Source organism: Panthera uncia, chromosome B1 (assembly GCF_023721935.1).
Source record: "Panthera uncia isolate 11264 chromosome B1, Puncia_PCG_1.0, whole genome shotgun sequence".
NCBI classification, from domain to species: Eukaryota; Metazoa; Chordata; class Mammalia; order Carnivora; family Felidae; genus Panthera; species Panthera uncia.
The window spans coordinates 131,675,556-131,691,655 of NC_064811.1; the positions used below are offsets into that span (position 1 = coordinate 131,675,556).

At 36.2% G+C, this 16,100-nt stretch overlaps 1 protein-coding gene across 3 annotated transcripts in view; it reads left to right on the plus strand.

Annotated features, from left to right (window-relative positions):
- GRIA2 (glutamate ionotropic receptor AMPA type subunit 2) overlaps positions 1-16,100 on the plus strand; it is a 156,255-nt gene that overhangs the window by 77,032 nt on the left and 63,123 nt on the right. For all 3 annotated transcript variants that reach the window (XM_049631224.1, XM_049631221.1, XM_049631223.1), the window contains exon 3: positions 3,609-3,848. In XM_049631224.1, coding sequence (XP_049487181.1) covers positions 3,609-3,848 — 240 coding nt within the window. The remainder of the gene's footprint in view (positions 1-3,608; positions 3,849-16,100) is intronic.

The window sequence follows — 16,100 nt, forward strand, 5'->3', positions numbered from 1 at the left end:
TGTCTAACTAATTTTAGAAAGCTATCTTTGGAATTATTTCTATTGCTTGTGACGTATTATTTGGATATTCTCAGCAATAGTAAATCCTCTGTCTTTGAAAATGGATATAAGTTGGGGAGGTAGCTTTAAAGTTTGGACCGATTGCTGGGAAATAAAGTTGAGATCATAATGAATAATTTTATTCTGATCAAGTGAGGAGTAATTTTGAGGGCCGTGCATGTAATGTTTTTGTGTATCGCGTTGGTAGGGTCATGTATAATCTATCTGTGTTATATTGGGAAAAGCATCAGTAGAATGCAAAAATACTCTTGAGTACTTTGGGCTTGGGATGTTAGAAGCGTGACACTAAGGTTTTGTTGTTGTTGTTGTTGCTTTGTTTGTTTGTTTGTTTGTTTGTTTTAATCTTGAGATGATACACAAAATACCTCAGCTCAAGTCAGCATTCTGATTGATTCCTGCTGTAAATATCAGTGATATCCTTATCATGCTTGGGAATGGGGGCAGTGACTGAGAGGGAAATGAGCAATGTTGACCAAATGACTGTTGTATGTGTAGCAAAGGGATATTAAAAGAGAAATATTTAGAAAAACAAGAAGATATCTACAAATAAGACAATTGAATATGTAGCACGAAGAAGTAAAGGACAAAGGAGGAGGGTTTGGAAGGACCAAGGATAGTCAAGAAAGAAAGGCCAATGTTACAAAATTATGCTTATTGGAGAATTAGCTGATTTGCCTGAAAAAAAGTGCCTTTTGAATCAGGTGAGTTGTAATTTCTTGAGAAGTGTTGTACAGCTTGTGCCTGTTGTTGGGCCAAAGCCAAGTGTTTCCAGATGGCCACTATAACCAGGAGGCCCCTTGACAACTCACTTCAGAGTCTAAAACAAATGGAAAATGAAAGGTATGGCTCCTTATTAAGACTGTCTATTCATTCAAACGGGGACATCCTTTATCAAGCATTCTGCTGATGCTGTGGCTGCTATTCCCATCACAGAAGCTATTTCACTTAAGATGAGAAGAAGAAGTCTCATTAATAAATCATATCGCCCAATGTTCCTATAGTATTTAGATGACATGCCAACACTTCACAGGAAATGAAATAAAATGGATCCAGAGAGAATTTTATAGCAGTTTCCCCTCTTTATATGTCATGTGAAATCATCAACTTCTGAACAAACTTAAGATTTAAGATGTACATGTCAGTACACATATATCTATGTATAAAATAAGAAATCACCACAGGATTTGCCTAGAAGGTCTTAACAATGAAAGGGTTTTTTCATGTATGTGAAGAATGAACCTAGTCAAACACATTAAAGGTTGTTTTCAACTTCTGTACTCAGATGAGGACAAATTATGAACATAAATAAAGGGCAGAAGTCTCATCTCTATTTTATGTTAAAGTGTGAAATGTAAAGAAACATATTCAGTTGTTTTTTGAGATATATTAAACTATTCTCCAGAAGATTGGTAATAAAGAAGGAGATGTTGATTGATATATAATACAGATATAACCTAGAAATCCAAGAAACTTTATGTCAGAAAGACAGGAGTGGGTTGAAAATTAGTAAATATGTAAAGGAAAATGGGTATATTTGATAAATAGAAGTCACTCAAAGAAATAGCCTGTCTTGCTTTCCTTTCCTTTCATATCATATATAGTTGCTAAAAACGATTGCCTATTATGTACTGATTGTCTGGAATTGGTTATTAAAATCTGTATGTATTTTAGCAATGCTGTTATTCATGAAACACATCTATTTTTTCTACACATATTTTATTTCTGAAAGGGAATAAAATTAAATACGATTGTATTGTTCTTATCCCTTAAATGGGATTAATTAATTTGAGAAGATCGTTGGTATTATGCTCTGGGTTGTTAGATTATGTTACTGGATAGTTTATTTCCATTCCTTGGATTGAACTGATCCTTGAGATTAAAATAGTATCAGCTATGCAATCATTTAAAGCCATGTGGTTGACCTGAATTGGTGGCTTTAAACATTGTGGCATGGGTGGTTTCTATAGGGAATTTCAGAGGAATCAGTCTTGGACAAAGTAACCCTTACTTCTCTTAGAGATAGTTTCAAATTTGTGTTTCAAAAAATCATTCTGGCCATATTGTGGAGAATTGAATGGAAAGGAAATATTGGAGGAAGGAAGAAAGATGGGGAGGTTTTCCAGTAATCCAAGTGAGAAAAGCAGTATTACCCATTACTTAAAAGCATGGACTTCGGCTCCAGACTGCCTACGTTTTAATACAGCATCTTCCACTTACTAGCTGTGTGACTTTGGGAAAATAATATAATCTTCCTGTGTTTCAACTTTTCAATCAAAATTCTTATTTGGGAATAATAATAGCTCATGCCTCAAGAGTTCTAATGAGAAATAAATGAGTTAAAGTACCGTAGATCATGCCAGGCACAAGGCAAGTACAGTGTAAGTAGGGGCCATTAGTGAACTAGGATGATTGGAATGGAGAGACAAATAAGTGGTCCACATCTGAGTGTATATAGGTATTAGGATAAACGATAATTAGTGATAGTCCAACTGTGGGGGAGGGGGTAGGAGAAGGCATTGTCATATGTCATTTACCAAAGTAAAAATATCCATTAGAAGGTAAAGGACTGTGGAACAATGGGGACTTTCAAATAAAATATCATTATTATTATTTTTTTTTAAGAATCATGGTCCTAAGTCAAAATATTTTGGCAATATTGTTTGTTTTGTATGGAGTAGAACATACAGGTAAGTTAAGTCCCTGAGAAAGATTAAAATTAGGAGTTCAGAACTCCACTTAACTGCTACTTGACTTGAGAGAGCCTAAGTGAGAGGTCTCTTTCTGGTGAGACCTGTCTCTTTGTGTATGATGTGAGTCTTACATCTGTTTTCTCCTAAAGAACTTTCATTCAGCCTTAGAACACTTCATGTGCACTCTGACCTTCTAGTGTGAAAGCGTCATTAACACAATAAATCCTTTTAAACAATCAGATATTAGAGGCAATGAGATGTTATGAATGTGTATACATGTCAGGTAATTGCACTTTGTTGTTTTTATACATAATGATTGTTGCTCATCCTTTTTTTCAATAGGGCTGTCCTAAAATAGTTGCCACTTACAAGATTTGTTCAAGAAAAATGTATATATTTTCTTGCAGCAAAAATTACTTTTTAATGCTATATAATTCTTTGAATTCCTCAGAGAGAGTGCTAAGTAAATGAGTGTCCATACATTGGTTGGATCATTGATATACACTCTGTATTTTTTCAGTTTGATTATTTTATATTTCGTATAAAGGGCATTATGTTTTTTAATGTTTATTTTGGAGAGAATGAGAGAAGAGAGAGAGAGAGAGAGTGAGAGTGAGCAGGAGGGGAGGGGCAGAGAGAGAGTGACACAGAATCCAAAGCAGGCTCCAGGCTCCGGTCAGCAACAGAGCCCAACTCGAGGCTCAAACTCACCGACCGGGAGATCATGACCTGAGCTCAAGTCAGACGCTTAACCGACTGAGCTGACCAGGCGCCCCGAGAGGGCATTTAAGTGTTAAGCAAATCTGTGTGATTGTATGCCAATTTCAATGATACATCTTTTCTCTTTTTCCTATTCAGTCTGCTCCCAGTTTTCAAGAGGAGTCTATGCTATTTTCGGATTTTATGATAAGAAGTCTGTAAATACCATCACATCATTTTGTGGAACGCTCCATGTCTCCTTCATCACTCCCAGCTTCCCAACAGATGGTACACATCCATTTGTCATCCAGATGAGACCTGACCTCAAAGGAGCACTTCTTAGCTTGATTGAATACTATCAGTGGGACAAGTTTGCATATCTCTATGACAGTGACAGAGGTGAGTGACAATATCCCCATGTCTTTGCAGTGGGTCAAATTCAATGCCTACACTTGGCATTTACGTGTGATGTTATGGAGCTACACAAATGTATTAAAGTCCAAGGGTCACTTGATTTAATTTTGCTGTGTAAATGAATAATGCAATTTGAAACTCGGGAAACATAGTTAACAGAGTTAAAAAAAAAAAGTTGTGAACGTACAATTTAAAGATATAGACTCTGTCGACCCAATGTGCAGATGTTCAGTTGTCATTTAATAGCACTTTCTGTCATCAGCAGCCGAGACCCTATGGTGACTACAATCACCAGTCAGTGAATTGTCTGCCTTGAAAATGGGTGTAAGTGACACGTGAATAAATATGTAAATAAGAACTTCTAAGGAAATTAATAGCGATTAAATGTTTTCATATGCAAAAGTTTTATCAGGCAGGTGTGATTGTTGTTAACGGCGCTTTCAAATGATACCCCAGAATCTCTGAGAAGTTGAAGGACTGCTCAGGATCCACTTGAACAACAGGTGTGCAGTTTGACATAAGTCTTCCGACACCAGACCCACGCTTTTCCATAATTCTAGGTTTACGATGAGATATTATTTATTAGCACACCAGCTGGATAGACTCTTAGCTCATCATACTGAAGTTGTATTTTCAGGGGGAGTTATTTCCTTTGTGTTTCCCAAATCTCTTGTTGCAAAGCTTGGTATTAAGAGACCTGCTTGACTTGTATGTCATAGAATCCCAGATGTTCTTTATCAAAAATTTATTTATTTATTTGAGTGTAGCTGGCGCACAATGTTACATAAGTTTCAGGTATACAACAGGGATTCACCATCTCTGTACGTTAGACTGTGGTCACCACAAGCATAGCTACCATCCATCACCACACAACACTATTACAATACCAATTGAACACGTTCTTTATGCTGTGCATTTTATCCCCATGACTCATTCATCCCACACCTGGAAGCCTCTGTCTCTCACTCCCCTTCACCATTTTGCCCAGCTGCCTACCCCCTCTCCTCTGACAGCTATCCTTTTCTTTTCTGTATTCTCTGTTCTCTGTATTTGATAGTTTGTCCTCTGTATTTGTAGGTCTGGTTCTCCTTTTTTAGGGATTCTGATCCTGTTTGTTTATTCATTCGTTTTGTTTTTTCGATTCCACATCTGAGTGGGATCATGTGGTATTTGTCTTTCTCTTTCTGACTATCTCACTTAGCATACTACCCTCTAGATCCATCCATGTTGTAACAGATGGCAAGATCTCATCCTTTTCTTTTTTATGACTGAGTGATATTCCATTGTATACATAGCACGTCTTATTTACCGGTCATCTATTAGTAAAGACTTGGACTGCTTCTATATCGTGGCTATGGTAAATAATGCTGTGGGAAACACAGGGGTGCATATATCTTTTCAAATTAGTGTTTTCATTTTCTTTGGAATCTCAGATGTTAACTATTCCTGGGTCCATGATTTGGCTTCAGTGGGTCTGTGTACTTACTAAAGCTGTATGAACATTTTGTGCACACGTTTGCATATGCATTTTTCTAAAGGCAGTATCCATAACCAAACCCCATAAGGTTGAGAACCACTATTTTAAGAGCACCTAAGTACCAAACTGTGCTTCCTTTGGCAGCTTGCTTCCTGGAATATTGAAAGGTTCAAATGAAAACCAGAAGCCTGTTTCGACCAAGATAGGGCACCTTGTTAACCCACAAGGGCAGACAAGAAGAGAACCAGCCGTCAGTCAATTCTCCATTGATCAGTTTGTAGTCATTTGGGGCAGCAGTCCCATCTGGAGTGCTCAAGCGAGGTGTCTGATTCTCTGCCCCTCCTCCAGGTCCAGGGAATGAGAACGCTCAGTGGAAAAGCCTGTCAGCACTCTACAAGCTGAAAAGAGTTGCTATGTCAACTACTTTTCCCCCCTGCTTTGAGAAGGGAGAGCTTTGCTATTCCTCTGAGGGATGAAAAACTAAAACAACCATTTAGAGAAAATATGGATTGCAATGTGCTGGGTGATTCGGAAGCATACTTCTTATTAATGTGATAAAAGGTCTTACAAAACTGACCTTATTCATGGTCTTCCCTCTTGCTCTCTGCCAACTCCTTAAGCACTCTGTTATGTTAATAAAACTAGCTTGCCGTCTGGGAGTATTCTGAATGCCTCTTTCACCCTTGCATCCTGTTGCTGTAATTTCTGCCTCCCAAATATATTCTCTCTCTGGACACTCTTTTTCATTGTCTTCACTCTGGGCCAGGCCACCAGCATGGGTTCATTTTCTCATCCTCCCCATTTCCACACTTGTTTCTCTTTAATCCATTTTCCACAAAGTAGCTGGAATATGTAAATGCTTTTCAATGCTTTTCTGACCTCATCACTCCTTTGCTTAGAATGCTTCTCAGCAAAATGAAGACACCGTTGAAAATTCTTAACATGGCTTTAATTAAGGTCTGATTCCTGGCAATTTATCCTGCTCACTCACTGAGTTAAATCTGTCTAACTAACCTTCTTTCACTGTCTCCACATGCACCAAACCACACTCTCTCACCTCAAATCTCTGCACACAGCTCTAGTCCTTTCTCCTCCTTGGTGTCTTAATCTATAGAGATAACATTTCTATAGCGCAATCTCATAGTTATTCTCTCTCAAAGAAGCCTCTTCTTTTCCTACATAATACATGTCACAATTTATAATTAATAGTAGTATTCATTCTTTCACTCAAAAACTGCTGCTGAGCCCCTACTATGTTCCAGGGACTATTTTAGTCACACAGGCCAAGCATTGTCATTTATTTGGCTCTGGGTGTAAACCCCAGGAAGGCAATGTCCAGGCAGTAACCATTACACTGGGTGTACAGTTTGTAATTGTACACACGGGGCTTGAGATAATACTGGAACAGAGCTGACAGTCAATAAATAGAATGAATAAGTGAATGAGTCAAGCATCTGTGTATTTTTAAAAATTATTTATTTATTTATTTATTTATTTATTTATTTATGTACTTGCTTACTTACTTTAGAGAGAGAGAGTGCCAGTAGGGAATGGGCAGAGAGAGAGCGGGACAGAGGATCTGAAGCGGGCTCTGTGCTCACAGCAGAGAGCCCAATGTGGGGCTCAAGCTCACGCAGTGTGAGATCATGACCGGAGCTGAACTTGGATGCTGAACCAACTGAGGCACCCAGGCGCCCCAAGCATCTGTGTATTGTAAGTTCGAGATGATATTAGAAACTGATTCTCATCTGCTAAATTGAAGGATCAGAAGACGAATTCTCTTCACTGTTTGACAAGGTTGAAGGTGGCATTTTTACTTCAGGGCCATACTTCACCCTCACTGTGACTCCCTCGAGGTGAAACCGAACTTTTGAGAAAACTCATGTTAGACAACGGATAGAGAAAGAGAAACTCTAGTATTTGAAGAGAGATACTGAGGCTTTGGGAAATGATCAGGTGAAGATGGCTGAGTTTATATACTTGTGAAAGGAACCCAAGACATTTTGAGTGACTTTATTAGTACTTACTTTGGAAATATTCAATGAAAATGAAGTGATGAGGTAATATCAAGTTATGAAATTCATAATATCAAGTTATGAAAATGAAGTGATGAGGTAATACCATTTACATATTCCTATACATAACTTGATAGGAGTTTAAGTTCATCCATGGAGAAAAGAATATTGGTTACAATATCACTGCCCTCAATACAATATTAAGGACAGAATGGCTGTATGGACACATGTTTGAGGTGTTATCAAAAGCTGCTCCCATTTTAATAGAAGAGTATTACACTGGATCTGAAACTATTTTCAGAGATTAATGTGTAAGACTCAAAATACTCGATCTTTACAGTGTTTTACTTGGATCAATGAAATGGGATTTTGCTGGTTTTCTTCTTAGACTGTCTTAATTTTCATAGCTTTGCCATCATATTACATCTTAAAAAAGTTCATTCATGGGGCGCCTGGGTGGCTCAGTCGGTTAAGCGTCCGACTTGGCTCAGGTCACGATCTCACAGTCTGTGAGTTCGAGCCCCGCGTCGGGCTCTGGGCTGATGGCTCAGAGCCTGGAGCCTGCTTCTGATTCTGTGTCTCCCTCTCTCTCTGCCCTTCCCCCATTCATGCTCTGTCTCTCTGTCTCAAAAATAAATAAAAACGTTAAAAAAAAAATTAAAAAAAAAAAAGTTCATTCATGCAGTCATCGTGCGACTGGGTTTCTTTCCTTCGATCCTTAACCCATTTCTCATATACTTCAAGGAAATGCCTTCTTCTTTAGTGTTATGTGATATGAGAATGCATCTTTGTTCCCTTTATCCATACTATGCATGCTTTAAAAATAGATTCCATGGTTTCATCTCTCAATATAGCTCTACATGCTCCAATTTCAGATAATTTGGTCTGTCCTTGATGTGGCAGTCTCTCTACTTCCTGGATTATAAAGGGTTTTTTTCTCTTAAGTTTTTAAAGTCTAATTTGAATCCCAGGTAGTTAGCATACAGTGTTATATTAGTTTCCAGTGTACAGTGTAGCGAATCAATACTTCCATACAACACCTGGTGCTCCTCATAGCAAGTACCCTCCTTAATCCCCATCCTCTAACCCATCTCCCCACTCACCTCCCCTCTGGTAACCATCAGTTTGTTCTCTATAGTTAGGAATTTGTTTCTTTCGCACGCGCTCGCTATCTCTCTCTCTCTCACACACATTTTTCCCTCAAGCTTGCTTGTGTTGTTTTCTTAAATTCCACGTGTGAGTGAAATCATATGGTATTTTTCTTTCTCTGACTTGTTTTGCTTAGCATTATAATCTCCAGATCCATCCACGTTGCTGCAAATGGCAAGATTTCATTCTTTGTGTATACATACCACATCTTCTTTACTCATTCATCAATCAGCGGACATTCAGGCTGCTTCCGTATCTTGGCTATTATAAACGATGCGGCTATAAATGTAGGGGTGCATGTATCCCTTTGAATTAGTGTTTCTGTATCATTCGGGTAAATACCCAGTATGGCCATTGCTGGATCATAAGGTAGTTCTATTTTTTTATTATTTTTTTTTTTTTTTATTTTTGAGGAACCTCCATTCTGTTTTCCACTGTGGTTACACCAGTTTATATTCCCATCAACAGTGCACGAGGGTTCCTTTTTCTCCACATCCTTGCCAATGTCCATTGTTTCTTGTGTTGTTAATTTTAGCCATTCTGACAGGTGTGAGGTAATATCTTATTGTAGTTTTGATTTGCATTCCCCTGGTGATGAGTGATGGTGAGAATCTTTTCATGTATTTGTTGGCCATCTGTATGTGTTCTTTGGAGAACTGTCTGTTCAAGCTACAAATAATTGGATTATTTGTATTTTAGGTGTTCATGTTACAAATAATTGGATTATTTGTATTTTGAGTGTTGAGTTTCATAAGTTATTTATATATTTTGAGTACTAACCTTTTATCAGATATGTCATCTGCAGACATCTTCTCCTATTCTGTAGGTTGTCTTTTAGTTTTGTTAATTATCTCCTTTGCAGAAACAATTAACCTATGCAAAAGCAGAAGCTTTTGATGTAGTGCCAATAGTTTATTTTTGCTTTTGTTTCCCTTGCCTCAAGAGACATATCTAGAAATAAGTTGCTACAGCCAATGTCAAAGAAGTTGCCACTGTGTTCTCTTCTAGGATTTTCATGGTTTCAGGTCTCAAATTTCGGTCTTTAATCGATTTTGAATTTATTTTTGTGTGTGGTGTAAGAAAGCCATCCGTTTTCATTTTTTGCATATTGCCGTCCAGTCTTCCCAACACCATTGTTGAAGAGACTGTCTTTTACCCATTGGATATTCTTTCCTGCTCTGTGAAAGATTAATTGACCACATAAGTGTGGGTCCTTTCTGGATGTTCTATTCTGTTCTATTGATCTATGTGTCTGTTTTTGTGCCACTATCATACTGTTTAATTATTACAGCTTTGTAATATAATTTGAATACTACAGCTTTGTAATATAATTTAAAGTCCGGAATTGTGATGCCTCCAACTTTGCATTTCTTTTTCAAGATTGTTTTGGAAATTTGGGGTCTTTTGTGGTTCCTTACAGATTTTGTGATTATTTGTTGTAGTTCTGTGAAAAATGCTGTCGGTATTTTGATAAGGATTGCATTAAATGTGTAGATTGCTTTGGGTAGTATAGCCATTTTAACAATATTTGCTCTTCTAATCCATAAGCATAGGATGCCTTTCCATTTCTTTCTATCATCTTCAGTTTCTTTCATCAGCGTTTTAGAGTTATCAGAGAATAGGTTTGTCACCTCTTTGGTTAGGTTTATTCCTGGATATCTTATTATTTTGGGTGCAATTGTAAATGGCATTGTTTTTTAAATGTCTCTTTCTGCTGCTTCATTATTGATGTATAGAAATGAAAGAGATTTCCGTACATTGATTTTGTATCCTGCAACTTTACTAAATCCGTTTATCAATTCTAGCAGTCTTTTGGTGGAATCTTTTGTGTTTTCTATGTTAGTATCGTGTCATCTGCATATAGTGAACATTTTAATTCTTCCTTACCAATTTGGATGCATTTTATTTCTTTTTGTTGTTTGATTGTTGTGGCTGGGACTCCAGTACTCTGTTGAATAAAAGTGGTGAGTGGATAGCCTTGTCTTGTTCATGACCTAGGGGAAAGGCTCTCAGTTTCTCCCCATTAAGGATGATGCTGGCTGTGAGTTTTTCATAGATGGCCTTTATTATGTTGAGGTATGTTCCCTCTAAACCTACTTTGTTCAGGGTTTTTAATCATGAATGGATGTTATACTTTGTCAAGCGTGTTTTCCTCATCTATTGAAATGATCATATGGTTCTTAACCCTTTCTCTTATTTATGTGATGTATTATATTGATTGATTTATGAATATTGAGCCACTCTTGCAATTCAGGAATAAATCCCACTTAGTTGTGGTGAATGTTTTTTTTTTTTTTAATGCATTGTTTAATTCAGGTTGCTAATATTTTATTGAGAATTTTTGTTTGTATGTTCAGCAGGAATATTGGCCTGTAGTTCTCTTTTTAGTGGTGTCATTATCTGGTTTTGGTATCAGGGTAGTTCTGGTCCCATAGAATGAATTTGGAAGTTTTTCTTCCCTTTCTATTTTTCAAATAGTTTGAGAAGATTAGGTACTAACTCTTTAAATGTTTGGTAGAATTCACCTGTGAGGCCATCTTCTCCTGGACTTTTGTTGTTTGGGAATTTTTTGATTACTGACTCAATTTCTTTGCTGGTTATCGGTCTGTTCAAATTTTCTATTTCTTCCTCTTTTAGTTTTGGTAGTTTATATGTTTCTAGGAATATATCCATTTCTTTTAGGTTGTCCAATTTGTTGGCATTCAGGTTTTTTCCAATTAAAAAAAATTTTTAATGTTTATTTATTTGTGACAGAGAGACAGAGTGTGAGTGGGGGAGGAGCAGAGAGAGAGGGAGACACAGAATCTGAAGCAGGCCTCAGGCTCTGAGTTGTCAGCACAGAGCCTGACGTGGGGCTCGAACTCACGAACCGCGAGATCATGACCTGAGCTGAAGTCAGATGCTTACCGACTGAGCCACCCAGATGCCCCTGGTTTTTTTCCAATTTTTAATAATCTTTACTTTTCTAAGAGTTAGAATTAAGTAAACATACTGGTAAATTTTAATTTCTAAATATATTAATTGATGTTTTTTTGAGCAACATAGGGCCCAAGCATGAAAATGGCTGTCGAACATTCTGCCCCAAATATGAACTGCATGAAAAAAAAAAAATTAAAATGTTCTGTGCTTTGCTTATTGCACTGCTGTTAACTAAGACGGCCACTTACACCATTCCTGCGTCCAACTTTCCATCAAAATACTGAGCAACATGTCCAAGAGTCCACATCCCAATTATTAATGAGGAAGAACATAGACACATCCTAGCCTTCGTAGAGGTCATCTCTGACTATTTCAAGTTTGCCCACGAGAAGAGTGCTGAAATGTTCATTTGGCACTTGTGATGTTTTAGGACTGCTGGTGTCTTCTATTTATCCAGGCAGCAGCCTGCCACTCCTTGATGACCCAGTGCCCTTCCTAAAAGCTGCATATTATTACTTCATAGACAGTCAGTAGATGGATCTTCAATGTAGTTTGAACTATACAGTAATGGGCTTACCTGTGGTAATACATTAAATATAGTTTCATCTTTGGATATGTTTGTATTAAATTTGAACCAAGACGTTAATCAAAATGTGTTTTTTTTAAATTTATTAGTTCAGTGTCAATAAGGTAAGAAGGTAACACATTCCTATACACAGTAAGTGAAACCAGAACTAATGCTTTATATCTTTAGGTCTTGATTTTGATTTTGAACCATACTATTTGTTCCCTGAAGGGAAGGCACTTTGATTCCAGTTCCAAGAAGAAATCATGCATAGAATAAAATTCTAAATTTCTTTTCAGATGTTCCTGAGAAAGTCAGTGAGGGAAATGTATGTTAATCTAATCTGGCCTAGGCATGCTGCCATGATTTAGTTATCATAAATATTAATTTCTGTGCCTGAAAGATGAATAAGGCCAGTGAATTTTAAATGGAACAAAGAAAATGTTTTTAAGGAGAAAGAAATAGTCTGAATGAAATATACCTATTTGCAGTAATCATTTTTAATTCTACCCACTAATGTGCAAAGTAAAACACTTAAACTTTCCCTGTCTTTAGGCTGATGGCTTTTCTATGATTCTGTCATAGTATTATTAACACTAGCTTAAGATGAAACTGTGAAGCACTGATAGTAATACTTTGGTAGAGTTTTAGGGAGATTGTCAGCTTACAAATAGGTTATACAACTATAACTAGTCTCATAACAATTAAGCAAAAGAAGTTATGTAATTTAACCAAACATAGTCTAGCCATTCTTTATTTTAGTCAAAAGTCTTGAGAATTTATAGAACTTAGAACTTAATTTTAGACCCTTGTAATATTCTTGAGATGCTTTAGAACAAATTTTCAATATATTTATTAACAGGAATATTAATTTTCTGGTTTTTTTTCCTATTTGTAGATAAACAACTGTATATCTCAAGTTTTCTTTGTTCCGAGTAATTCAGAAATCAGTCTCTGCTATAATTCAAATATCCTGTTATGGTATAGATATTAGAGTAGAATAGCTTTAAATAAAACAATATTTATATAAAATTCCCACTGTCCATACAAGTTTATATTCTGATTAAGGGATAGAGGTATTTATAGATAGTTTTATGGTAGTTTGTGTGGAAGGGAAAAGTCATTAATTACCTTAAGTAATAGCTTTTCCCCTAATTAGAATATGGTATCAAGAGTCCAAGCACATGAATTTGTGTTAGGTTTGAAGAGATTCATTTCACCTCCATAGTTGTAACATGTATTTTCAGTGATTTTTAAATGTTAAATTGATCTGTTAATTTATGAGTAATCAGAATTAATGCAAAACTCTTAGTTGTAGGGAAGACACGGGTCAAGTTGAGAGATTGAGAGATCAGTTACTATTACTGAGTAAACAAATCTAAAAATCTCCTCAAATCATGAGTCAGACCATGTCATGGATTGTGAGTTACTTCTGGCTGTCGCTAGGAGATGGTTTAATATTATTCATTGTCTTATGATGACACTAAAATAATCAAATCTTATATTGCACCACTTGAGCTATTTAGCTTCCTAATGGATGTATGTTTCTAGGCTTCATAGGTTGCCAAATATTAATTCTGAGAGTTTTGAAGAAGATCCACACTAACTGTGAGTTACTTTAGACACATAGAATGAATGAGTTGAAAACTCAACAATTTCTTTAAATACATTCTTATTAATTTTATATGTCATCTCCGTATTCTTTGACATGATCTGCCAATACATGTTAGGTATAGATATATCACTTGAAACCCATTTACAAATTGTTATTTATATATTGAAAGATGGAACAGAATATCAAGCACTTGAAATTTCAGTATGTGGTAAATTTCATGGTTAAATAAAAACAAAATGAATAATTTATGGCTTAGAAGTAAGGAATCCCACTTGCAAGTGCTAAGTGATAATATATGGATAGCATATTGAACATCATCCATGCATATAACATTTTTAAGAGGTAACAAGGAAGAGTTAGTTACATGAAGATTGGAATGTGGAAAAGTAGGACTGAGATAGTAGAAGAGGTTTAGAGAATTATCTTTTTTTTTCCTACTCAGAAGACTGGATAGATTTAATAACTGTTTGCAAGCACTTTGAAATCTGTTGAATTGATCATGATTACCAGCTGTATGCTCTGTCTTCACTGATGATGAAAAACAGGAAGAGAGTTTGAATTATATCATGGAAAGAGTTAATGTATTTATGGTGAATGGAAATCATGGGTGACCCATGAAGTTTTTAAAGAAGTTTTGTCATTAATCGATTTTTTTTACAAGGAATGTGGTCTTTTGTTTAAATTATCCCTTCAGAAATTCTTACGTATCCTACGTTTTTTGGTACAAGACTAGACAGAGGAAACTTATTGTTGTTTTGCCAAAAATCTGAAATTCACTTTAAGTTCAATTTATGGCTCAATTTTCCAATTTGAAATAACAATAAATTATTTTCAATTTTCATAATGAAATATTTTAAATAAAAAATAGAGTGAATAAAAGAAGACACCCAAAGACTCTTTTTTTTTAATTTTTTTTTTTTTTTGGAATTTTTTTTGGTTTTGAAGGAGAGAGAGACAGAGTGTGAGCAGGGGAGGAGCAGAGAGAAAGGGAGACACAGAATCCAAAGCAGGCTCCAGGCGCTGAGCTGTCAGCACAGAGCCCAACGTGGGGCCTGAATTCACATACTGTGAGATCGTGATATAAGCTGAAGTCGGACGCTTAACCAACTGAGCCACCCAGGTGCCCCGACCCCAGGCACTCTTAACTCGGCTATGTTAATGACCAATATACAAGGAATCCTGTTTTATCTATATCCTTTTGCCCTTCACAATTATTTTGGAACCAATACCGGACATCATGTCATTTCATCTGTACATATTTCAGTTTGTATTTTGAAAGAATACTCTTGTTTTCAACATAACCACAATACCATTGGCATATGCAGGCAGATTAACAGTAATTCATTAATATCATCATCTATTTTTCCCATAGGTTATTTGAATGAAAATAAAAATGATGTCCGTATCCCCCAATTGTTTAATATATCTCTTAAGTGATTTGTAACATAATGTAGAGTTTCAATTTGATGGTTGCCGACATTATGATATTTAGTGTATTACTCTGCTGTATATGCCTTATAGATTGCTGGGTAGATCTAGAAGCTTGATAAGACTCACGTTCACTTTTTTGGCAGGAATACTCCACAGATGGTTTGAGTATTCCTAGTTAGAGACGTGTAACTTCTGTTCATCTCTTTTTGTGTGTTGTTAGCAACAGTTAATGATCGTAACCTTGATTCATTGATTCACTACGTGTTACAACATGGTCATAATTCTAAATCTATATACCTTCATCATTTATTAGCTGGAGTCTTTCCAAAAAGGAAAACCTGTCTTAATTAATTATTATCCTGAGTATAGTTCATATAGGAAGGGCAAAAAAAATGCATGTTTCTCTTCCTTTATTTACCAATTTCAGAATAATAAGTCAGCTCCTAGTATCCCTCAAAGACAACCAGATATTTAGATATATATTTAAATGTCACTGACTCAATTTCTTTGCTGGTCATCAGTCTGTTCAAGTTTTCCATTTCTTCCTGTTTCAGTTTTGGTAGTTTAGATGTTTGCATATCATTAAGAATTCATGGATTTAAAATATTTTATGTATTTAAAAGTCTTTTGCAGTTATTATTCTTATTGATACCCAAATTGCCTCATCTTTACTTAGAGTGATCTTTATTACATTGGCTCCTGAGTCCTTTGACACAATGCTGGTAGTTTGGGAGGGCTTCCTTGAATTTTGTATCACAAGGTGTTCTAGGCTAATCTTAGGTACGCTTAGCTGGTGTTTAGGCAGTGAGAGTTTTAATGATGTTTTCCAGGTACTATAGTTTTAACATTTAATATGTTTTTTTTAATTTATTTTTTATTTTTATAAAAACATTTTTATTTATTTATTTTTGAGAAACAGAGAGAGAAAGCAAAGGAGAAAGTGAGCACATGAGTGGGGGAGGGGCAGAGAGAGAGAGAGAGAGAGAGAGAGAGAGAGAGGATCTGAAGTGGGCTCCACACTGACAGCAGCAAGCCTGATGTGGGGCTGGAACTCACATATCACGAG